This window comes from Rousettus aegyptiacus, unplaced genomic scaffold (genome assembly GCF_014176215.1).
Source record: "Rousettus aegyptiacus isolate mRouAeg1 unplaced genomic scaffold, mRouAeg1.p scaffold_m13_p_15, whole genome shotgun sequence".
NCBI classification, from domain to species: domain Eukaryota; kingdom Metazoa; phylum Chordata; class Mammalia; order Chiroptera; family Pteropodidae; genus Rousettus; species Rousettus aegyptiacus.
The window spans coordinates 47746221-47770372 of record NW_023416290.1 but is presented as its reverse complement, the minus strand read 5'-3'; the positions used below and the strand labels follow the sequence as shown (position 1 = coordinate 47770372).

The window sequence follows — 24152 nt, the reverse complement described above, 5'->3', positions numbered from 1 at the left end:
TGACCACCCTAGAATGCTTTTTATTTTGAAATGATTCAGGTCTACGAAAACACAGATGAAATAACACATTAAATTACAAACAACAGCAAAAGCTGGTGACTAGTTGCAACTGATGTTCTACATCAATAATGAGAAAACTCAGGGTAGCTAACGAAGGGATAAAACTAAATGTCACAGCCAGAGGGCCTCTCCCATAGTTTCTAAGAAGGACTCTATTTTTTTGCAGTGGGAGAGCACACTCAAGATTTGACAGAGTTACTGAACTTACAAGATAGTAAGTAGAATGTCCCACCAAGGCAAATCTGAAATATTAACTTCAGCACCCTGCTGAGGAAAGCCTGGGACCCTGAAACATGGGATGGGGGTGTTTAAAGGGAAACCCGAAAGACTGTGGCTCCCCAGAATCTCTTGGAGCCACAGAGGTGGCTCGTTCTTCCTTACTCAGAGCTAGTGCTTTCCTCCCGTGAGGCACCTGAAGGCTTCCTTCGGGATATGCCCCACCTTTCTCCTGGATGCCAGGCTGATAACTATGGTTAAGTCTCAGGATGGCCCAAGGAGGCTGCGAAAAACAACTAGCATATATTAGCAGGAGCCAGGAGAGTACCAATGCACTGGATTCTAAGGATGAGTGATCAAGCGAGACCGGATAAAAAATCATTTCTTGACTCCAGAGGATGGTGAATTGCCAAGGATCACAGAAGGTGCCCTTGGGTATGACAAAGAGAGTCCTAAAAGATGACATCTCCCATAAACAATTATGTTCTTAAACGTTCTGTCAAAAACTTCTTTATGGGAAAAAAGGGCCACATTTTTGGATATGTAAAACCTAAGACGACTGAGGGATACATAGGCATTAGGAGCCTGGACTGCGGAGGCAGGTTGTTGGGGTTTAAAATCCAGCTTTCCCACTTGTTAGGTACACGGTCCTTAGAACGCTGCCAGGAATATATTAAGCACTATATAAATACTTTTTACATAAAAGAGTATAATTGAAACTTCCTTTATAATATTACTTCCGATGACTTACCTCTTCAACCTTTATCAAGGAAAAAAAAATTTACTGACATTTCCTGAGAGACTATCTTTAACGAAGAAATGTTTAAAGCAGAACTCTTTTATGTATTAGAAGACTAGAAGTTCCAAACCTGTCGAGTTTATAACAAACCTTTACCTGAATTTCAAAGTGAATTGTATAAAAAATAGATGACCAAAAAAGATTATCAAATGAATACTTTATTAGAGTCATATAACACTTATAAAATAAATTTCTTTTCATCATGGAGTTACCAGATTTTAAAACCAACCAACACTTTCTCATTTTTACAGCTAAGGTATATAACAAAATCTCAAATGCCATAATTTTTGTTCAAGTGCTTTGTCACTCAACTCACAAATCTAGAACACGATTAATCTACAAATCTAAGGCTTCACAGTTAGATGAGTTTTAGGCTTGGTTCCTAATGATCTAGAAGCAATGAATTTACAAAAGTGCCACCAAAGCAGTTTCATGACATCATTTAATTTAATGCCACCAAGCATGAACCTGTTATACCTTGGGAAAGAAAATAAAATCTCACAACTAAATCTAGCAGACTAATTTTAAATGAGTCCAACAAGAATGGACTATATATCCTTATGGCACATTTATGACTCAGTAATATACAATTCATAATACAGGTTTAAGTGTGTAGTATGAAGCTAAAAAAAAAAAAAAAAAAGGAAGCCGAATATTATAGAAAAGATACAACATGAGTATAAAGTCATAAGACCAATTTCCTCTTGCCACATACTGAAACATGTCTTCTATCTTTGTAATTACATCAAAAGCCAGACTCTTCTGAGATTCTTCTTTCTAGGGGATTCTTAGATAAATAGCATTTGATCATTGAGCATTGATCATGCTACTCATTCAACACTATTCTATGTTCCACTAAATCAAATAGCCCAAACTACACATGGCACTCTTAGGAGATGATTCAGCCACAAAAGCGAAAAAGAGCTGAAATATAGGACAATCAAAAGCCCTCTTTTTCCAGAGGTAGCCCTCTTGGGACAAGAGATAAGTACCTTGCTTGGAGAGTATGGTGGAAGCTGGGGCTGAATTTCAACTTATTCTCCCACTGAAACCATTTTGGCACCTTTCCTCGACCAGAGTCTTTACAGGTGTGTTCAAATACTTTGTGTGAAAATGCTATTCAGCCAGAGACAGTTTTTACGATGGCTGCTGTTTTAAAACTGATTTTGTGTATCTGTCACCGATGAAGAAACAATGTAAATCTCAGGGCTATTACTGAAACGTGTAAGAATTGACAACTTTAAAGTTATAGTTAACACTCTAGTCAAATTGTGTAAAATACTTAGAAGTAAAAAGTTAACTCTTCAGAGAGCTCTATTTGGTAAAGCCTCACACGTCCACACATATATATTTGTATATTCATGCACAGGGCAAACAGCTGTATTCTGAAGCATAAATAAATCCAAAGAAAGACATAATAAGTAGCTAGATACCAATTTCAGTAACGGTTAATGATCTCTGAAGATCTCATTGTAAGGATGCCAGATAAGAGTTTAGAGACCCTAAGATTGATTAAGCAATGACGGTTCACTTCATAAATTACTTTTTCTTATACTAGAGATTCTGCTTGAGTTAGCTTGAGAAACTATTAGCCCCTTCAAGGGTTAGAATTTGACCATTAACACAAAGGCAATGTGATTATTGCATAAAGAGACTGTTATGTGGCTTGTCTAATTAGTTTTTTTATCTTTCAGGATCAGTTCAGTAAAGCACAGAACACATAAGCTTTTATACCAGAGATCAGCAAACTATATAGCCTGCTGTGTGTTTTTGTAAATAAAGTTTTATTGGAACACAGCCACACTCATTCATTTACAAATTGTCTAGGGCTGCTTTCATGTAATAACAGCAGAAATGAGTAACTGCCAGAGATTGCATGACCCACAAAGCCCAAAACATTTACCATGTGGGCCTTTATAGAAAAAAAGAGTGCTAATCTCTGTTTTACACTAAAAGAGTTCAGTAGGAAGACTATTTGAAATGTGTTTTTTAGGGAGTTTTAGTTACCTATTAAAATGCAGGTTCATGTGAATTAGCAACTAAACAAAAGAGATATCCCTTTTTTATAAACAATATCTGTATGTTTTATGAATATAAAAGGAAATTTTCTTTAAAAAAAGAAATGAAAAGAAGGAGACAGAAGTAAATTTAAAGGCGATTTCTCTGTTTAACATCATAATAAAATTAAAATTCTATCCACGAAATAAACCAAACTCGTACTTAGATTCTCTCTACATACTAAACAAATTACTTTGGGAATGTTGTTATATCTGGACAAAATGGTATCCAAATTGATCAGACATATAAAGTAGACAAAATAGGAGTGTTATGGTCGCCATCTTCGTAAAGCCAGACCCAAACTGCAACCATAACAAGCCGTCGTCACAAAAGCAAAAATCTAAGAAAAAAGAAACAAAAATTATCATCAGGTTTACAACACTGACTTTAAGAAAACACTCATCCCCAAGGAGCTACCATCTGAAGACTGACCAACCTACCTGAAGATACAGCGACACTTATGAAAACAGTTTCTACTCATCTCCTCCTTTGGTGATTTGTACTACTGCTTTCTTCCCTCGCATCATTAACTCTTCTTTGAAGGATTCTAGGCCTAATAATCTTCTCATTTGTGGACAGCTTTAGGCTGACCATTTGATCACACACTGGACTCAGCTGTTAAGTATCTGTGATACTCCCAAGGTGGAAGTCAAAGGTTCATTATGAGGTGTCCACTCTTACAGTGATTTTACAGTCAAGGAAAATGCAACTATCAGAACTTGAGGATGTCGCCAATTTCTGTGATGATGGAAAGTGAGTTTATCACTAACCCAGAAAACGCAGAGAAATAAATCATCAAGTTGGCATGGGAGACGGTCCTCAGGTCTGCGCTCAGTTCTGCATTACTGTTCTTAGTATTCAAGGAGAATTCCTTTAGCACCAACTCTGTGCACATCAGTATATTTGGTACATAGAAACAAAAAAATAGATGTTGTCTTGACCATTTTGGGGGTTTATGGTCTGTAGAAAATTACAAGACTAAGTAATTAAATATGATAAAATGTTATAATTTAGTGCAGGGATCTTTTACCAGGAAACTCTAGATCTGAGAAAGAACATCGGGTTCACCTAGAGAACATTTCAGAGTGTAATGACTATTCTGCTCTTCTCCCCACCCTTCTGCTAGTTGTCTCCCTGGCACACTCTAATCTAGACTTTGTCTGCTGAATGAGAACGACCACCTTGGATGTCTATTATTAGTAAACAGGGATTTTCCTCTCTCTAAGGTATACTGAAATAAAAAGAAAAGTGAAGGACTCACCAAAATGTCACAAATGAATGGCCATGCTTTTTTAAGTGTTATTAAAACTGAGAAACTAAAGATTTACTTCTACTGGAGGGTAGGGATGAAATGGGACTGAATGTAGGACCTGAGTCAGGTTTACTAAGGCAGCTTCACTTAGGCAGACAGAGAAAAAGAAGGATAAACAGTGGCAGAGTCACAGAAGAGGGACAGCTAGAATGGAGTCGTACTATGGAGAACATTGAAAATTGGGCTCTTAGGGCAAAGGCCTATTAGTGAGAAATTAATGTCATCTACCACTGATCATCAAGTACTTGAGCGCCTATTATTTTTATGAAAGGAGGCTATCAGAGCAACTATAAATATGGGGCTACTTCGAGGATCAAAGAGATGGAACGACAATCTAGCCTGCACCATTGGAAAGGAGAGGATGGAAGTGCCAAAGGAAAATCCGAGAGGAATTAACGACTAATAGGAGGAACACTTGATGGGAAAAAAGTCAGTTCTACGTCCCTGAACTTTGCTTCATAAAACTGTTAAAACCGGTGGTTTTCCAACTGTGATTTTTGGATCACGAGGATTCTATGAAAGTACCTCAGAGATGATGAGGTAGACAGAGGTGGTTTTAGAAGGAAGGATGGGCATCATTCAAGACCCTTTTCTTTCACCCCAACTAGGGCAAGTATGCTTTTACTTTCTACATTTATTGGGTTTTAAGTAAGATTTCTTTAAGCGAGACAGTTTATTAAAAAAGAAAGTACAAAATCACACTCTAAACTATAAGTCTTTCAAAGCTGGAATCACACCTCCTTTCTGTTGTAATTACACCTTTAGTCTAATTCACTGTAGACTATCAGTGAATTTTGACGATTGTAACAGAGACCTGGGGAACTTATGATAGTAAATCTTGGAAACATCAGTCCTCTACCCTTCAAATTCCAGACTCTAGACCTGTGCTGTCCAATGCAATAGCCAAATGTGGCTAAATTTAAACAATTTTAATAAAAGAATTAATACGCAGCCACCATGTTAGATAGTTCATATATGGAACATTTCTATTATTTTAGAAAGTTCTGCCAGACAGAACCGCTCCAGACAGATCTTAATGGCTCTGTGGGAATCCTGGGCTGTTTATATGCTGTCTGTGTAGAATAGTAAAACATCAGGATCACCAACCTGCTATGTAGTCATATTAAATGTCAAGTGATTTCGGAGACTAATTTAGACTTCCGATACCTTAGAACCATCTATAAAAAGAAAAATACTATGCCATTTATTAAAAGTGTCTATGTCAATGCAAAGCAATAAACTTACTTAAGGATAAACATATAGGAGAAAAAAATTTTTTTTTTTAATTTCCCCGTAGAACGCATTTCATCTCTATAGCACCTATTGCAATGGCTGGTATATTTCCCTCCCCCACTCACCTGGACTTTCCCTAGTGGTAGGAACTGTGCTTTATTCATCTCTGTCCCCAACATCCAGCAAATTATCTGTCTCATGGTAGGCTCTTGGTAAATATTCATTGAATTAAAATGAATTACAAATAGGTATTAAGCATTAAAGAATAAATCTCCCTCACCATGTCTGAAGTTACAAGAAGTAAAAGGCACAATTAATCATTTTTATGAAGTAGACGTTGCTGTGCAAGGCCAAGCACTACCACTGACTGCCTGAGGGCACTTCGGCTTCATCGTCCACAACACTAGGGCTAATAATGGTACTGTGCTCACAAGGATATTACACAGATACATCACTATTATATGTTTAGTGCTAATGGCTACTATTAAAGAAAACTATTGTTGCCTGAGGAGTTACTTGGAGACCTCGACAGTGGCAGGGGAGTGCTGGTAGACCGCGGTCATCGACACGTACCGTAGCTGCTACGTTTATGTTATACTGGTTATCATTCAAGAGCGGCTCCAAGGCCACGGTTGCATTGCAGCGAAGATCATGCAGGGATGTGGCTGCCGCTTCCAAGAGAAAAGCTCCAAAGTAGAAGACGAACACTGTGAAATGGTAAGCAAAATCCTGGAAGAAGAAGACAGAGAGAGACATCTGCAGTTAAAAAAAATAAGATGTTTTTTCGACGTCTTATTTCGCATGATGAAGTTGCGGTTCAGGAAGATAAGAACATTTGTTTCATCTTTAACTACTTCAGCCATTTCTTTTGGCTGCTGTAGCAATGCCAAGCTATTAGAACCCGAATGAAAATCAACTGGCTCACTGTAATCGGCATAGTGGCAAACCTCCTAGAATATTGAATTTTATAATAAAGTATACAATTTCAGTTTAGATTAAGATGCCATAGATGATGGATATTAATGAACATAACAAAAAAGAATAACATATGCTGTTCTTCAAATTCAAGTGAAACAGCATTTCGATTACATCTTATAGTTATTTTACGATAACTGTATTACTGGAGTATATTACATAGTTATATAATAACATATTTTATAATTAAGTATTTTATTTTTGAGTAATTATTATTTTTCTGTTAGATTGTCACCCCATACATTGAAAGATACAGAAGACCTATGAAATTATAAAATCTGATATCTCCTGACATTCTAAAAAAAAATAATAAAATCACATAGTTCTACAAAAAATATAAAACTTTTCACATAAAACTCATCTGTTATTAGATTATTTCATATGTTGCTGGCATCGATATGAAGCATAACTCTACTAATATTCACATCACCTTACCTGAATTAACATATCATCAACATTTAGCTTTGTATTTTTGTTATTAGTTCCCAGATACCAGGTACTTTACATTCATTATCATTCACCCTTACAACCACTGTTTATTATCCCCATTTTAAAAATAGAGAATTTCTTCTTCTTCTTCTTTTTTTTTCAGTTAAACGACTATCTCAAAGCCATACAAAAACGAATTTTTGAAGGGAGGACTAAGAACCCACATAGGTCTGCCTGGTTCCAGAATCCATTTTCTTTTTTTACTACATTTTATTTTTATTTCACCATTTAAACCAACACTAGAAAGCTTGGGAAAAAATACTGACGACATCTACCATGAATGTTAATTGAATATCATAATTGATATATGTTAATTTAATACTATGATCAATAAAAGCTAGAGGCTATAAATATTTTAGTAATATTCTACAACAAATACTTCTAGAAAATTAATTATTAATCAAAACATACTCTTGCTTCCTTCATGCATAGTACATAGGCAACATTAAACTATTATCACTGGGGAAAACAATTATTTTTGAGCAATTGATGTCTGACAATTCCAGAATGCAGCAAGTAAAAATGATCACCATCTGGTGACGACACTATGATATGCATGGCTCAAAAATTTTCCTGGCTGAGAGTGTACAAGATATAATACAAAATCTATCAAAAGCAACCTTGTGATCAAAAATGACTGACTATGTAGAAAATCTTAAAAGAAAACAATGAGCCCTTCCTAAAGATGCCAAGCATTTAAGTAAACTCCTTGAAGGCAAGAGTTGGCTCTTTGAAAGTATGCCCCCATGCAAGAAGTCTATTCAGTGACTCCACTGTTCTATGTGCTGTGTGTTGCTATTAACATTTTTTTCCCAGTTTAGAGTGGATTACTCCCACTGGAAAAAAAAAAAATCAAATAAACTTTGCAGGTGACCTATGGAACAGACTGGTAGGTCTTTCCAATTTCAACTGCCCCTTTCATAAAGTGATTTAATTAAAGAAAAGAAATTCTTACATGCTATTGTTTGAACATCAGATGTAATGGTACAATTTAGGAACCCTAATAAATTAATAAGGATGAGCGATTGTACTCAATACCAACAATTCGACTGAATGTGTAAGCGAAAAGAAAAAGGATGGTATGAACATATGTCCAATAAAACAAAGTGACATTGAAAAAAATATTTAAGCATTGTTAAGGCATGTGCTTCCACCAATTATACAGAATGCTGGGCACTGCAAGATCCTGGAGACTTGCTGCTCTGCCAGATATGAACCCTTTTGCTGTTGGGCTATTAAGAGGGCCAGGAAGGCCCAGAGAAGGGCCAGGGTAATAGGGGCACAGCACCTAGGAAGAGTTAGTAGTTTGGGGCAACAATTGTGTATTAACTGGTAGCAAAGTAGCAGTAGCTCTATACTGGTGTATACTGGTCAAATAGCATCTTTGAGCCTGATACTAAAAGAGCCCAGCGTTGCTTACCAATATTTTACCAATATTAGGGACTGACTCATTCACTTGTACATATAATGAGAAAGCCAGGCATTTAAAAAGAGGAGATTAAGCATCTATCTGTAACTCAAATAGGGGCCTTTGATCTTTATCACTTGACTATTAAAAATATTTTCACATCATTAATGAGAAATCAAGGCAAAAAGGTAAGAACACACCGTATCAGCAACCTAAGAAACAGAAGGACTCTCAAAAATTCATATTGCAAGCCTCAGCCTGTCTAAGGAATTATGATTATCGATCACTTACTGTGAATTAGACACAAAGCTAAGCATTTTATAATATATTAATTCCATTATTCTTTAACAGCAGTGAGGGAGGTATGATAATTACGATTTTACAGAGGAAGAAACTGAATTTCACATAGGTTCGATATTTTGTCCGTGGCTACAGCTATTAAGCAAACCGGACCTACCCTCAGAGCCGCGTGTGACTGTAACCGCTGACCACACTTTCTCCTTAGCCTTCCACTGACCCACACCACTGGCCCCGGCTGGTTCAGCACAGGCGGCCACGTTCACTAGACCTGACTGTTGATAACGTTTGGGAAGGCGGTTCTCCTTATGCTCTGGAAATAAGACGAGAACAAACACCTTCCTCTAACAGCTCTCCTAAAACTGCAGAATAAAACGCTACCATACGTGAAAGGGACATTTATAAAGCCCGACTAAAGGCCTGATTTAAGTTTCTAACCACCAAAGCGTGATCGAAACCAAGGTTGTCACGAAGCTCCTTAAAACACTCGGCACCACGGATTGGAATTCACACTCCACTGGGCCGTTCTGAGATAGGCTCAGAGAATGAATAAGCACAAACGTGAAAGAGGCCCCTGCATTATATGGGAAAAGGGAAATCAGGAGATGCAGTTCAATGGTGTCATAATTTTAAGAATTGTGTTGATTGTAAATTTGTTTCTTAAATCGTACCAATTCTTGGTAATAGTACAGAAATTAAAACATGCAGGCAACATCTCATTTTATTGTGCTTTGCCTTACTGTGCTTCTCAGATACTGAGTTGTTTAGGAATTGGAGGTTTGTGGTGACCCTGCGTTGAGTATCTACCGACGCTGTTTTTATAGCCGCATTTGCTCACTTCATGCCTCTGCGTCACGGTTTGGTAATTTGATAACTATTTCAAACTTTTTCATTATCATTTTATTTGTTATGGTGATCTATGATCAGTGATTTTTTTATGTTGTTATTTTAATTGTTTTGGGGTGCCACAAACTGTACCCATATAAGGTGGCAAAATGAATCGATAAATATTGTGTGTTCTGCCCCATGACCTGTCTCTCTCCCTCTCCTCTCGCCTCCCTTTTCCCTGACACCACAATATTAAAATTAAGCCAATTAATAACGCTGTATTTTTTAGCAATAAAGTATTTTTAATTTTTTTTTTTTTTTTTTTTGCCTACAGCACCTGGTCTTCCTAGGTGGTCTCCCATCCAAGTACTAACCAGGTCCAACCCTGCTTAGCTTCTGAGATTAGACGAGATCGGGCGTGTACAGGGTGGCATGGCCGTAGACTAGTATTTTTAAATTAAGGTATGCACTTTTTTTTTTAGACACAATGCTGTCGCACACTCAACAGACTATAGTATAGTGTAAACATACCTTTTATATGCACTGGGAAACCAAAAAATTCATGAGACTCACTTTCTTGTGATATTTGCTTTTGCAGTGGTCTGGAACCAAACCTACAATACCTCCGAGGTATGCCTGAAAATATATAATATCCTCTTTTCTTTTCTGAGTAGTTGGGGAGTAGAATATACAGCTACTTGTTTTCTGAAAAGAGTAAATGTACTTAATATCTGAAATAGAAATCAATGGAAAATTTCAGAGATATGTCACGGCATTCATCTACCAAAGGCGTTGTTCAATAGAAAGCTTGCTCAGCGATGTTAACGCTGAAATGTCACAAACTGGGACCTGGCCGTCCAGCAAGATGGCCACACAACGGCACAGCACACCCTGCATCTGACATTTTCTCTCCAACCGGAGGTGACAGACAGAACAGGGATCAGACAGAACAGGGCAGAAGGGGATATTGATAAGCTTCGCACATTCTCCTGAAGAAGACTTAAAAATTGCTCACCAGGAAGTTCCAGTTGGCGCTGATCTGAGTCACCACACCAGAGAGGAACACGCCCAGGAAGAGGAGGGAGAAGACGAAGGCCGTCACGGACACGAACATGACCCATCCTTGGAGCAGAGGGAGAGGGACGTTGGAGGACGCGACCAGAATCCAGACGAGGCCCCCGAAGAGCTGAGCGAACAAAGAAAGGCGGTCACGGCTTGGGGCACGAGGACGGAACAGGCCGGGTGGTGCGGCCGTGGCCGCGGGCCCGGCCGCCCCCCAGCATCCTGCGCGCATTCCTGCGGCCCTGCCCGTCGCCCGCTCTCTGTCGTCGTTCGAGACGCCTTCTTCCCTCAGAGCTTCTGAGCGCAGGCCTGCTCTGACTCCGGGCCCGTTTCCTGCCGTCTTCATGCTGGAACCATCCTCACACCGTGAACAGGTCCAGCATCCTTTCATTATCTAAAAATATTCTCCTTCTCAGTCAACCATTTTCATAAATCCATCCTTGCTTGGGCCTCCGCCTCCTCCCCGAAGTTACTCTTCAAATCACTGTACAGTGACGAGTTTATTAGCGAAGATCAGCCATAACTTTCTAACTTGTCACTTCTAATGGCCAAGTTTCAGCCCTTTTTATGACCTATCTGTGCATGTGAAATTATTATTGCCTGCATACAGAGTAACAGGTGCAGCTGCTGTGCATGAGATTAACAATAAAATCTACCATCATTTATTGATGCTCTTCCATGTGCTGAGCACGGGAATAGGTACTCCAGCTATTCATGGACCTAATAGTCAGGACATACCTACTGTTCATCAGGCACTGTGCCAGGAGCTACAGATAAATGGTAACCAAGCGACACTTGGTCTCTGCCATCACAGAATTCACAGGAAAAAGACAATTAAGCAAGTGATTAAAATCCTGCTTCGTACATGTCATAATTTGGCAAATACTGAGTGTTGCAGGCCCACAAATGAGGGCTCTAAACCCAAATCTGAAAAGGCAGGGAATGCTTTCAGGGAGTAATAACCTGTAGGATGGGGCCCGGGGAGGAGCAGGGCGAGGAGAAGGCTGCGCTGGTAGGAGTTGGGAGGGAGCCTGGCGGAGCCGGGGACCGAGCTGGGGGCCCAGAAGGTCGAGTCGAGGAGGCAGACTTTGCCCGAGGGCAAAAGGAGGCCACAGACCACCCAGAGCAGGGACTAGCGTGATCGGGTTTGTATTTAGAATTTTCCCTGACTAGAGTGTGACAGTGGACCGGTGAGGAAAGAATGGAGGACCACGTAGGAGACTGCTGCAGCATCAGAGTGTAAACTAGACTCAGGACACTGGGCACGAAGAGACATGAATAGATGAGATGGAAATTTAAAAAGTATACAGGATGGTAGCTTGGGACTTCTCAGATGTGGGACATGACAGCAAAAAAACTGGAGAAGGGAAACACCCAGATCTCTGGCTCGGGCAACCAGGAGTGAGAGAACGCGGGAGGAGAAAGTGTTAAGGGGCGAAGACGCTAAGTGTTATAAACCTAACATCGGTCTCCTCCATACAACCCCCTAAATTGATACAGGTGACACATCCTTCGCCTGGCATGCTAGGCCCTGTGTGATCTAACCTGTCTCTTTTATCCTTATCTCTTGCCACTAAGCCCTCCATATTTTATACTGTGGATTTAAAAAGAATCCACAGTCCAAATACAAAGCTCTTTCACATCTGAGCCAAGAATGTCACTCCCTCCCCATGTGTATTTGAGAAACTCCCACTTATACAGCTCATCTCAGAGAGCACGTGCTCCACAAAGTCTTTTCCTAGTTCCACTCCAGGGTCAGGATCCCCTAGTCATTTGGGCAAGCTCCTCATTTGGGGTATGTTACGCTGATGAGAAACTGTAATTGAACGCCCCTGGCTTTCAGTCCAAATGCATCCTTAGACCTTCTTGGCAGCATGCTGCTTCGTGTGTCTCAGCATCTGAAGCCATTTATTAATCGGCATGATAACGCTTTCTTAACTATCAGTGAGGTACTATGCTTACATTTGGAAACACAAAAACCTAAGCTATACACCTGTCCTGAAGATACCTGCAGGCCGGTGGGAATTGACTCCCCCCGCCCCACCTGTCCCCTCCCACACACAAAGGTTATATCACAGAGGCATGTACATCTGGCAGGAAGAAGGCTCTCGCATATTTGCTTAGTGAGAAAATAAACTCCTAGTGCCCATATGAGAACAGCCAGAGTTCCAAATATTAAAAACCAATAACCATCTGCATCTTGCATCATAAGTATCTAAATAATATCCCAATCACACAAGCCACTGAAAGTTAAAAACACAATCAAGTTTCTAAAAAGGACGTCAGTCATACGATTCATTACTACTTTGAAAAACATTTTTGAAAGCATAATAAATTATCAGTTGAGCAATGAAAACTAAAGCAGCAATCTAATAAATGTATAATTGTGGTTGTATATCTCAAATCCTAATTTCAAATAAAAAATTAACAATCAACCCAGACAGTTATGTGAAATAAATCTAAATCATAAATATTAATGCATATTAAAAAATTTAGCCATAATCTCATTAGTAGCCATGAAGGAAACAGTGTTCCTGATAAAAAATAAATTCTCTACTCTTTCATACTGTTTAATAAATATGTGAAGGTGAAAAGATCTTGAAATCTTTCCTTTTTTCTCAGCCTCTTCTTCCTGGTAGCCTTTCTTATTCTCCTACTACAAATAACCTACACTACTTTAAATACCATTTAAGAAATACACATCATTATTAACCATTAATTCGTCATTTACTGAGAAAGTGCAAATATGAAGGGTAATAAAGAACAACAGGCCACTGTTGATGAGGGGCGGGCTGACTCAAATAGGTAAGCATAATTATGTGATATAGGGGTTATGATGTACCTACACCTCTGAAGAAGAGGCTAAATGATCCCTTGGAACGAAACATAACATTTAATAAACCCGGACTGGCCCTCGAATGGTCCAGCCTCAAACCTACCGCCAACTACAACAGAAGGACACTTGAGAAAAAAGACGAAAAGGCCAGGCTCCGTGTGCAAGAGCTCTCAGTAAGAGAGAAAGAGACTGTTAAATCCGATTCAGGAGCAGACCGGGGAGACCGCTATAAAAAGAGCTCTACGCAGAGTGCTCTGAGAATTGGGGAGCAGGGGAGGGAGGGGCCAGGGAGGCGGCTCAAGGCAGGCTTCGGGGCGGCCAGGGCTTCGACAGGGGATGCTAATGCGAAATGGTGTACTCCGATTGTTCCTGTCATACTCAAACACCTCACGGGCTTGGAAAGAAAACTTGGTGCTTATGTGAAAAGAGAACAGATTTGCTTCCCCATCTGTGGCGTGTGCGCTGCGTGGGGAGGCCTGGTGGAGGGAGGAAGGCGTATGAAGAAGCATGCGCAGTGCATCCTAGATGACGGATTCTGGGAAATCCAGATGTCGGTCCCGCTCAGCACAGCAGCTTTGGAAGGGTGGGGATGGGCCAGAGAACGGAATTAAGGCTGCTTGGAAGATCCACCTTCCTCGCTGCAAGACTGTCACACTCGTGTCACTAGGGCCTTGACGCAGTTCTTTCTTCCCTATTTCACGATTTCCTTTTGCCAAAAGCTGCCTATTCTCCGGAGTTCCCCAATCTCACGCCAGACCCCAAAACTGAGCTTTTAAGAACGCTAGCAGTGCTCAGTATGTTCACTTCATCTAATTCCGGGCGTTATTAAGCTCAGCGTGTTTACCAAGTCCATCGTCATTATCAGCACCCTGTTCAGTAGACGGGGCTCTCGAGGGTGTCTTGTTTTCAGCGGTGAACAGCAGAGCACACAAATGGCTAAAATCCGAGGGAGAAGAGCTGATAACGTGTGGCGGCACCTGCAGGGAATGCACCCGGGGAAGGAGGGTGGGACACGCCACGCCCGCCCACGTTGTTCTCATCTTGGATGCGAATCCACCTTCTGACTCCTTGGCCAAAACTGCCTTCCAGCACTCTTCATGTCCAAAAAAAAACCTGATTATGTATAAAACTCCCAAATGTATCACATTAAAGAAATTTCCCCCAATGTTACGGAGATGCAATTGACATATAACACTATAAGTTTAAAGTGTTTAGTATATAACTTACATACACTGTGAAATAACCGTCGCAGTAAGTTTAGTTAAATTTATCACCTCATACCAAAGGTATCATGTTTTGAAATTTCTCTGAGGAGCTAAGTCAGGGCTCATGACTCTGAATCTCGAGCTCTAACGAAAAGACAACCTGACTAACAGGTGATGCAAGCATTTCTAGAAGAAGCTGTTGGCCTTCCCTAAAGTTATCCCGTACCTTCTGAGCTCAACTTAAGGTGTACCTGGCACACACCGCAAGTGCCCAAATACTTCTAAGTTCCAGCTATTAAGCTGGCCACACATCCCTAAAATAACGATCTCTTTTGTGGTTTACCATATACTTCTCACTCGAGTTTGGCTTCCCACAAGAGAACCGTACTCATGCACACATCGCGCTGAACCCAACCCTGAGCCGGAGTTAAAAGATGTTTTCACTAGAAACTGTGGACCAGTGAAAATAGGTGACCCCATGGGAAAACATGGCATTGAGCAAACAGCAAGTTGTTCCCTATTTGGATGCTTTGTTATGTCCCCAAAGGATTCCCTTTGCGAATACCCTTTTTCTTTTTCAAATGTCACTCATTTCCTAATAACCTGCTTCTAAATATGCCCTCCGACATGTTAGCTAAAACTTTTCAAATCGAGTTGACACCTTCATCTTATATATTCTTGTTATTCACTAAGTAAACAGGCCGATTCTGACTTTGACCTATTTTTCAGTTTTGGAATGGAAAGAGGGGAAGGTACGTGAATGAGATGGTGTAAAGGGCTGGCTTGACTGGCCCTGAGGAAAAATACTTCATTACTGAGAACTTTCTGTGTTTAACATATAGCCCTCTCTTTCTAATTCTCCTACTATTTACGTATTGGGTATTTCATCACTTCAGAGCGGTGAGAATCAACAAACCAGCAACCCTAGAGGGCAAAAAAAATTTTTCTCCCAGTCTGGCTTATAGAGTTAAGTTTGATTAAGAGGGTGAAGCTAATGAGGATAATTGAAATATTGGTTAGCATTTATCAAGCTCTTATGTTTCAAGCTCTGTGCTTTATTTGTACCAACCTAATCCTCACAAACACGGAGCGATAATTACTATTATTATTCCCATTTTACAGATAATTAATAACTTGTCCTGAATTACATAATGAAGGTTAGATCTGAGATTTGAACCCAGCAATTGGCTTCCAGAGCTTACGCTCTTAATATTACGCCATTCTACCCCCCTCAGACTTTAGCGTTTATTCTAGAGCAGGGTTTCTATCCTTTTGCCAGAGTTTGGCTTTGTGGGAATGGGAAGAAAGTTGATTTTCTGCAATGACATCAAATTGGATAGATAAGAGCACATGCATTTTTCTCAGGGCACGGTCCACAACTTTCATCAGAATCACAAAGGGGTTTGTGACCCTCCAAAAGCTCAGAACACCTTGTCGACTTGATAACCTCTCCTGTTTTTAACAGATGCTGATTTATTGGGTGCCTGTAAATTAAACAACACGGTTAAGGAACTGTTTAATATGCTTGACAATTGATCCCCTAGCAAAGCGATTACCTACAATTAACTCCATTTAATACACAACCTGTATTCCGAAAGATTTATTTTTTAAACTGGGAACATACTTCATTCAACACACACAATAACTGACAGATGTGTTTACGAGGCGGCCTACAGGAGTAAATTCATTCGCAATGCGACTACAGCCAAGTGGTAACAGTACTAGAGAATACTGCTGACTACCTCTCCAAGCTCACCTGGGCCCCTGCCGTGCTCCTTTCTCTACCACTGTTTTCTTGCGCTCCGGCCTCTGTTCCTTTATCCCCTGAACACAGAGCCCATTTTGCAGGTCACGCTGCCATCAAAATTTTGCTGGCCAACTAAACTCCGTGTCTTCCAGAAAGATGCTAAGTCTTCCAGAAAGATTTCCTTGGCTGGATGCCATCCCTTGGCGCTGCCATGGCTACTGGTTCATAGCCAAGTGGTTTAAAATCGTGAGTTCACACGCAGGTGTCATCCACTGGATCGTGAAATCGGAGTGGGTGACACTGCCTCAAACATCTCTGAATGTTCAGAACCCAGGACAGTGCTTTCTACAAAAGATGCTCTATTGCATTCTCTTTGCAGCGATCGGAAACCAACCAGTGTTACGTAATGAACTGAATGCTTCTGGGAGACAATGCGCCCGAGCGCAGCTTGAAATGCCAGGAGAACACTGCCGTCTGAGGCCGAGCTCATCCCCGGGAACACGGTGGGTGTTCAAACATAGGCGTGAATCTAGTGAAGCAAGAACATGTACTTCTCAACGCTCAAGTTATTATTGGTAACACCCGCCACTGAGTACAAGAACTCGGAAGACGAGGGTGGAAAGTTGTGGGAAAGTTGGCACCTTTTGTTAGTCTAGCTCACGACGCCTCATTTTTGTTCGGTTTGCCTCTTCTACTGTAATAGCCACTGGGCCTTTTGACCAAGGTAGTGTTTATCTCGTGCCTTGCCCCACCCCCTCCTGCTCTCCTCCATCAATCCCCATCTGCCCTCTCACCGTGCTGACTTCCATCCCTCCTGGTCTTGGACCAGCCCTGGCGCAGTTCTGAATTAGAGGTGCAGGTTGGCAAGGTTTTTTTTTTTCTTTTCTTTTCTTTTTTTTTTAAATCAGGGAAAGAAAAGTAATACAAGTTCTGGGAAGCAACGAGAAATGACATATATAGAAGAGGCCTCTGTACAAAATATCCTATAGCCCTTTCTGTATATGTTATTTCCCTTTGCTTCCAAGAACTTGTATTGTTTTTCTTGCCTTGCAAGTATAAAGAATTATACTTTCTTCTTCCCCATACGACTGAAACTTCCATTTCAGTTTCTTAAATAGCTGATGCTCGCCCTCAAATGGGAAGCACATATCACAGGGGAGAAATATGTTCTGGCCCCTTTTTATTCTTATTTATAATTTCCCTTGATTTTTAAAATCCTCTTTTCATGTTTGTAGGTAACTAGGTTAGAAATGTTCATGCATGCCAATGCCTTGACATGAGCAAAACTGTACAAATCACTGCCTCTTTCCTTCCCTTTTATCCTCCTCCTTTCTGAAAGCTAGTATAGAAAAGTTAAGACTGTCATATACAGTGGCTATGGAAGGACATGGCCCCTCTCTTTTAAAATAGGACACAGGAAATTCAGGCCAAACTATAAATTCCTAGAGAAGAATCACGACATTTTCAGGGTTGGACAAGACTTAAGAGGGCTGCCCTGCTCCACTCGAGCAAGTTTCTCTAGGATATTTCCACACACTGTTCAGTTTATCTTACAAAACAATCAAATAGCGTCTGCTAAGTACTGCACATGCATGATACTGGGTACACCAGCCTGGTCCCTGTCCTTTGTCATTACACAGTCTTTTCTCTTCACCTCTTTCAAAGCAGATATGTCGCGTCCATGACTTCTGGTATCAGGAGCAACGTTTCTATCGAGCTCCGCAGAACAAACCTCCTCTCCTTGACCTTTTCCTTTGGAGCTCAAGGTCAAGGTTTTCAGCAACTTGGTGAAAAGTTTTCCATTATTTCAGTTCTTCATATTTCTTACTGGGCTGCCAGTCAGGGCTAACGACTGCTGAAAATAATCACTGGCGAAGTTTTAAAGACCCTTTTCAAAGAGATGTAGCCATTTAGCCCAGAGGCGAAGGAAAAATCTTACTTAGAGAATTAAAACCATTTTAGAGAGGGAAACGTGGATATGTTTCTCTTCCGACCACTGCAAACACACAATTTCCCTCCGCAACCAAAATTTATTTTCTGGGCAAGAAAAGAAAACTCTATGCATCTGAAAATTTGTTTATCTGCCAGTCCAATTAAAGTCAGTGCTTTGAGTTGACAGGAACCTGAGACGCCGTCCATAGATGTACCTGCGTGCCCGCGCGTGCTTGCTCCACAGCCCCTCCATCGTCTTTTCATTAACGTTTGCCTTTCTGGAGTAATTCCTCTGAGTTACAGCGTATAATTAAGTTTGGCCTGGTATCGTTTCAGGACGTGTCAAACTTCACATCTTTGCTTGACTCCCTAAGCCTCAAATCTGTCTCTCTCCTTCTCTGCTTCTTTCCTTTGTCCTACTTCAGGTTCTCATCATCCCTCATCCAAACCACGCGGTAAGCCCCTTAACCGGCCTCGCTGCCTTCAATCTCTTTCATAACCAAACTTCACTACTCAAAGATTTCTAGAACACAGTCTGATCAAGTTGATCTCTGTCCTTCAGCAGCTCCCTATCACAGACAGAATAAATTCTACACCTTGGCCTATCATTTCTCAGCAAATAACACCTTGAACCTTACGTGTTATTTTTCCTTCTTTTTTCTCCATCTTCTCATGAGTCATGTAAAACACCAATAATAAAAATTAATCATTCCCAGGACCTTCATGCCATGTCTTTCCTGTCCCTGGGGTTTACACATGCCCTCGTTTCTACCTGGAATTCTCTGTCCCACTTTTTCTGTCTATTGAATGTCACATCGTTTAAGGCTAAACTCAAATGTCACCATCCCATTAAAGCCACCTGTGCTAGCCTCTCCTTGGCCAGATGTAGTCTACACTGTTTTCGACAGTAATTTTCATAAACCAGTTTCATCACTTCAAATCCAGCACTGTAATGCCTTCTTGACTTTGTATTTCACTATATAGGAATTTCTATTAAGTGCAGGAGCTATGTTATCTTATATCTCAGTGTATAAAATAAGGCCGGATATATACCAGGTTCTTCATTATTTGTTGAATAAATGAAAATTACTGTGGCATCCAAAACACTACAGTTAAAAGCATGTGAGTAAGAATCCTAGAGTGTGTCCCATAAAATGTTAATGAATATCTCGGGAAACATAGTTTCCTAAATTCTGAAACTGTGAAACACACGGAATTCAATATTTTATTCTCGTTCATGTTTAATACTGTTTTGTCACTCTTTCTTGTGTATTAAACAAGATAAGCTCATTGAGGACAGGGACCTAAAATATCTCTTTCGGCCTAATGTACAGATGCTCCAATGTCATTTTCTTATATAGAGCTGCCTGGAAAATGCTTTAGCTCTATTTCACTTTCCATACTTACATCTTTCTTCTCTCAGTTTGTAGTTATTTGGGGGCATATCCTCTTAACCAGGTTCTAAGATCTTTGAGGTGAGGAGGGATCTAAACATCTTTGTTCCCAGGAGAACATCTTACACAGTAGGTAGACGATAAATTCCTGATGAATGACTTAGAAAACATTAGTTCAGGAAATACTGAGAGATTTTTAAAATGATAATTTTAGAAGGTGATGTTTTCCATCCTAAACTAAAAGGCTTCGCTTTGCAAAACTAAGTTAGCATTAAACTCTCTATGGAAAGCATGCGTTGGTAAATATTGCTGAGTGCAAAAATGAGGGGCTGACAACTTGGGTATCTAGGAGCGGAACACACCCATTTCAGAAAAACACCCTATGCATGTGAGGCTGCCATATCCTCCACTTATAAAGCCAGTACTATAAATTGCTTTACCTGATGCTGTTAGGTGAGCACTAATTGTATTATTTCCCCCAACAAACGGCTCTCACCTGAGAGACTGGGGTACAGTAAGGGGTTTGGGATTGAATTCTTTGAGCAAAGTTATTGGTTAATGCGAAAACTGAACTTGAAGATCATGGTTTCATTAACTTTGCCAACTATTGATTGATAGCTCATTCCATCTTTGTCAGATGCCATTTTCACCTATTAGGTTTGTAGACAGCAACGGGACATAAAGAGAGAAATTACAAAGACAAATGATTTAAAAAAAAAAAAAAGGTTAAAATTAAGAAACACTGGAAAACACTAAAATAATTGGTCCCCATAAGGGAGACCACCTAGAGTTTCGATCTCTCCTGGTGACTTCTCACGTTTAATTTGCAGGGTGCGGAGCTTCTGAAGCGAGGCTGTGGGAGATCGAACACTTTGGAATCAGAAAACTAGAGGGAAATGAAGACAGCAGGAACCAAAGGTGCTTCAAAGTGTTTACTTAGCTCATCGCTGTGCATGTGCTCAGTGTAGGCATTCTAGATAGACAAGTACCAAGGCGACCTCCATCTCTGCTCTCTGAAAGCACACGACCCAGTATCTCTGAGTGGTGCAGAAGGATGAGCGCCAAGAAGGAGCCACAGTTTGGCTCCAGTGTGGTCTCTTGTTTCTTTCCCTAAGGTGACTAGTCTCATTGGAATATTATGTTCCTTATAGTTTTGGGGGGAGCAGGGTGGGAAGGAGAGAGGCTGATATTCAAATAAAAGAGGTAATGGAGGCCTAAGATTTAAACCTATCGGGATGTCTGGCCATAGTGGAAAGTAAACTAAAATGGCTTTTGGAAGGAATGCTGTTCTATCTGGATGAGGGTCCTAGACATGTTTCGGAACAAGCAGCTAGAGGAAATGAAGAAATAAGAGGAACTAACTGGATACTTCTGTGAGTCTGGGGTCCCTCCTAGGATGGGGGTGGCAGAAATTCTGGCAAAGAGAAAGAGAGAGGATTCCCATCTGCAAGAGGGGAGCTGTCTTGGGCACAGAGCCCCAGTGGAGGCTTCCCTCGGTGGTTCCCGGCCATGACTGTACATCAGAACCTCTGGGAGGCTTTGCAAACACCTAGCTGACTCTGGGCGCTCCCCCCAGGGACTCTGGCTTAATTAGTCTGGGCTGGCAACAGTATTTTAAAAAGCTGCCCCAGTAATTAAGTATAGCAAGAGCAGAGCACTAACCACTGGGCTAAATAAATAGATATGGGGGTGGGGGAGAGGAATAAAATAACTCACTTTCCACTCTCTTCTCTCAGAATTAGGCAGTGTTTCTGAAACCGTCACATGACCACTGGTGATTCTTGAGATGGCATTTGATTTGATGTATTAGCCTTCTATGCATATATACACACACACATATATTTCCATATATGCATCTTTTATATCTTTACATATATATGTAAAAAGATAAGTATACATTTGAATAAATATTAGAAAAACAATCAGCATATCGGATTTGAGAATTCACAGATATTATTACTTAGGGTGCGGCTAAGGTAGGTACGGAACTTTTGAAAGTGAATATACTTCAGAGAACATTCTGTAAATTCTAGAACAAGTGGAATGTGGAGAGGCAGAAACTTCTAAAAGAGGTATGCAGAAAACGGGTGTTTGGGGAACGTGAAACTAAAGTAGCCCAGAACCTATACAATCTTTCTGCCCAGGTCTTAACTGTTCTCAATGTGTCTACACAGCAGGGCAGCCAGCCCAGTGCCATCCACTCCCCAGGCTCCTCCCATGGATTCCTGTGCCTCTTCCGAAGCATTCAGACGCTACAGAAGTGGGCTCAGACCCAAACCAGCCTCGCCTAGCCAGTCACGATCTAATTACTGCCGTCGTAACCTGTAACTCACTTGTCTCCTTTTTCAGATTCAAATCTGAGCTAAACTTAACTTAGGGTGCCCTGGACACCTTGGCATAATAGGGCAGAAAACCAATGCTCACAAGGTGTTCCACCCCACAAGCACAAAACGGAAAGGAAGGCGACCCAAATCCAGGTTATGCAAACTCAAAAGGCGGGGTGAGGGGAGAGATATGAAAAGCCCAAACCGAGCAAACAAAACCTGCCTGCAGGGAAGCCACTGACATTTCACTCTATTTGTCGTTCTCAGGGCATGATGCAACGTCGGGTTGCCCAATTCATGTTTGCAAAATTTCCCCTGGTTCACAGAGAGCTTCAAAATCTTCCAGCTCCATAAAATTCCTTTTAAAAAAGTTCCAGTCTCCCCTCCAAGAAGTCTGCACTACAGGCCAGGTGCCCTCACCTTCACTTAGGCCCAAGCAAGTGTGCCGAGAAAGTGTTCGGAGAGGTATAGGTAAACCCGGAAGAAAGAAGGCCCAAACACAGGCAGCGATGAACTTGACAGCCACATTTGTACCCTTTGCTCGCCATTCTCACTGCCACTTGACTAGACACTGCCAAGGGCAAGGTACATCCTTCACCTTTTCCGGTCCTGTCTCCTGAGCCCTGCTCCTTTCCCCAAACCAAAGATCACTCATCAAGGCAAAGAGGACCAATGCCCAGGTCTTCGGCCCTCCTCCTCCTCTTCCTGGTACCTCCCGCTCGCGTTCTCCACATGGTGACAGCCTCCGCGCCCCCACTCCACGGCCGCCCCTCAGCACCACCTAACAAAATGGCAGGCTAGCAACAGGCAAGGCCGAGAGCGCCTGCTCCAGCTCCAGCTAAGCGCAGGCCCCGGCCAACCCGACGGGGGCGAGGGGGGGGAGGCTCTGACGGCGCCCCCATACCCGAACACCCTTTTCTCAAAGTCCCCGATCCTCGGTCCCAACGGGCCGCCGGCTCGCTCTCTCGGGGCCATCTCAGTCGCCAGCAGGGCGAACAGGTGCCAGCGCTAACAGGTGCCAGGCAAGAGGGCCCGCTGCGCTGGGCACCGAGAGGGACGCGGGAGAGGGCCACGTTAAAGGGAAGGGGGCCGGGGGCGGCGACGCGGATGCGGCTCCCAGTCCCGGGTCCCCGGGCGCGAGCCCCGCCGAGGCTGCCCCACTTACGATCTCCAGGCAGACGAAGGCGCCAGAGTAGGTTCGCAGGATGTCGGGCCCGACCGGCAGGGTGACCCGGGGCGCCGGGAAGGACACGGCGGGGTTCGGCGGCGGCAGGACTGGCGCCCCGCCGGCCGACATGCTGCCGCTGCCGCTGCCGCTGCTGCGTCTCCGCGCGCCGGCGCCCTCCGCCCGCCTCCGGCTCCCGGGCTCCCGCCGCCGGGGTCCGCCGGGTCCGCGAGCGCCGCGCGGGAGGGGGCGTGGCCGCGCGCCCCGGGCCTCGCGGCGCCCCTCCTCGTCACGTGGGGCCAGGTGAGCGCGCCACCGCCCCGGCGCCTGCGCGCGTCACGTGCGAAGGTGCGGCCCCACCTGGCGCGGCGGTTCCTGCTCTGCTTTCCTGGTCCGCTCCGCCCGCCCTCGCGCTGAGCACCTGCAGGCTCTCCGCGCCCAGCCGCGCCGCCCTTCTCTGTGTCTGGGCCTTCTACCCCTCTTCCAGGTTTCCACCTGTTCTCTTGCACCTGTCTTGTCCCCAACTTTCACACGTCCTCTACCTCACTTTCCTCAATTTAACTGCAAACTGGTCTTGGAGCCGTGACTCAGAAGGTAAAATCAAGGTCATCGGTCACACTTAAAAATTGGAGTGGACCTGCTTTAGATGGGACTCTAGTTGATGTTTGAAACGTCATTAGGACAATGTCGCGTTGGCGTCAGATGGCTCAGCTCCGGCACCTACTGGCAGAGGGAGGATGCCGCGCAGGTAACCTGCTGCTTTGCGCACCAGCAGTGCGATGTGCCCGTCTGTGACCTGGGGATGAGTGTCC

The 24152-nt window shown here is 42.4% G+C and overlaps 1 protein-coding gene and 1 non-coding gene across 2 annotated transcripts; both read right to left on the bottom strand.

Annotated features, from left to right (window-relative positions):
• Positions 1-1217: 1217 nt before the first annotated feature.
• MAL2 (mal, T cell differentiation protein 2) lies at positions 1218-23501 on the bottom strand. Its single transcript, XM_016156816.2, has 4 exons — positions 23341-23501; positions 10691-10861; positions 6252-6407; positions 1218-3473 (listed from the first exon to the last, which is right to left on the bottom strand). The coding sequence occupies exons 1-4, from the start codon at positions 23470-23472 to the stop codon at positions 3402-3404; spliced, it is 531 nt and encodes a 176-aa protein (XP_016012302.1). The 5' UTR covers positions 23473-23501; the 3' UTR covers positions 1218-3401.
• Positions 10001-10119, bottom strand: LOC118612146. The gene has a single exon (XR_004954794.1). It is a non-coding gene; the product is annotated as a 5S ribosomal RNA (ribosomal RNA).
• Positions 23502-24152: the final 651 nt, after the last annotated feature.

Coding starts and splice junctions, on each gene's coding strand:
- MAL2 (XM_016156816.2), bottom strand. CDS start 23,472: ATGTCGGCCGGCGGGGCGCCAGTCCTGCCGCCGCCGAACCCCGCCGTG. Junction 10,862..23,340: donor CCTTCGTCTGCCTGGAGATC/GTAAGTGGGGCA, acceptor TTGTTCGCTCAG/CTCTTCGGGGGCCTCGTCTG. Junction 3,474..6,251: donor ACATAAACGTAGCAGCTACG/GTACGTGTCGAT, acceptor CTTTTTTCTTAG/ATTTTTGCTTTTGTGACGAC.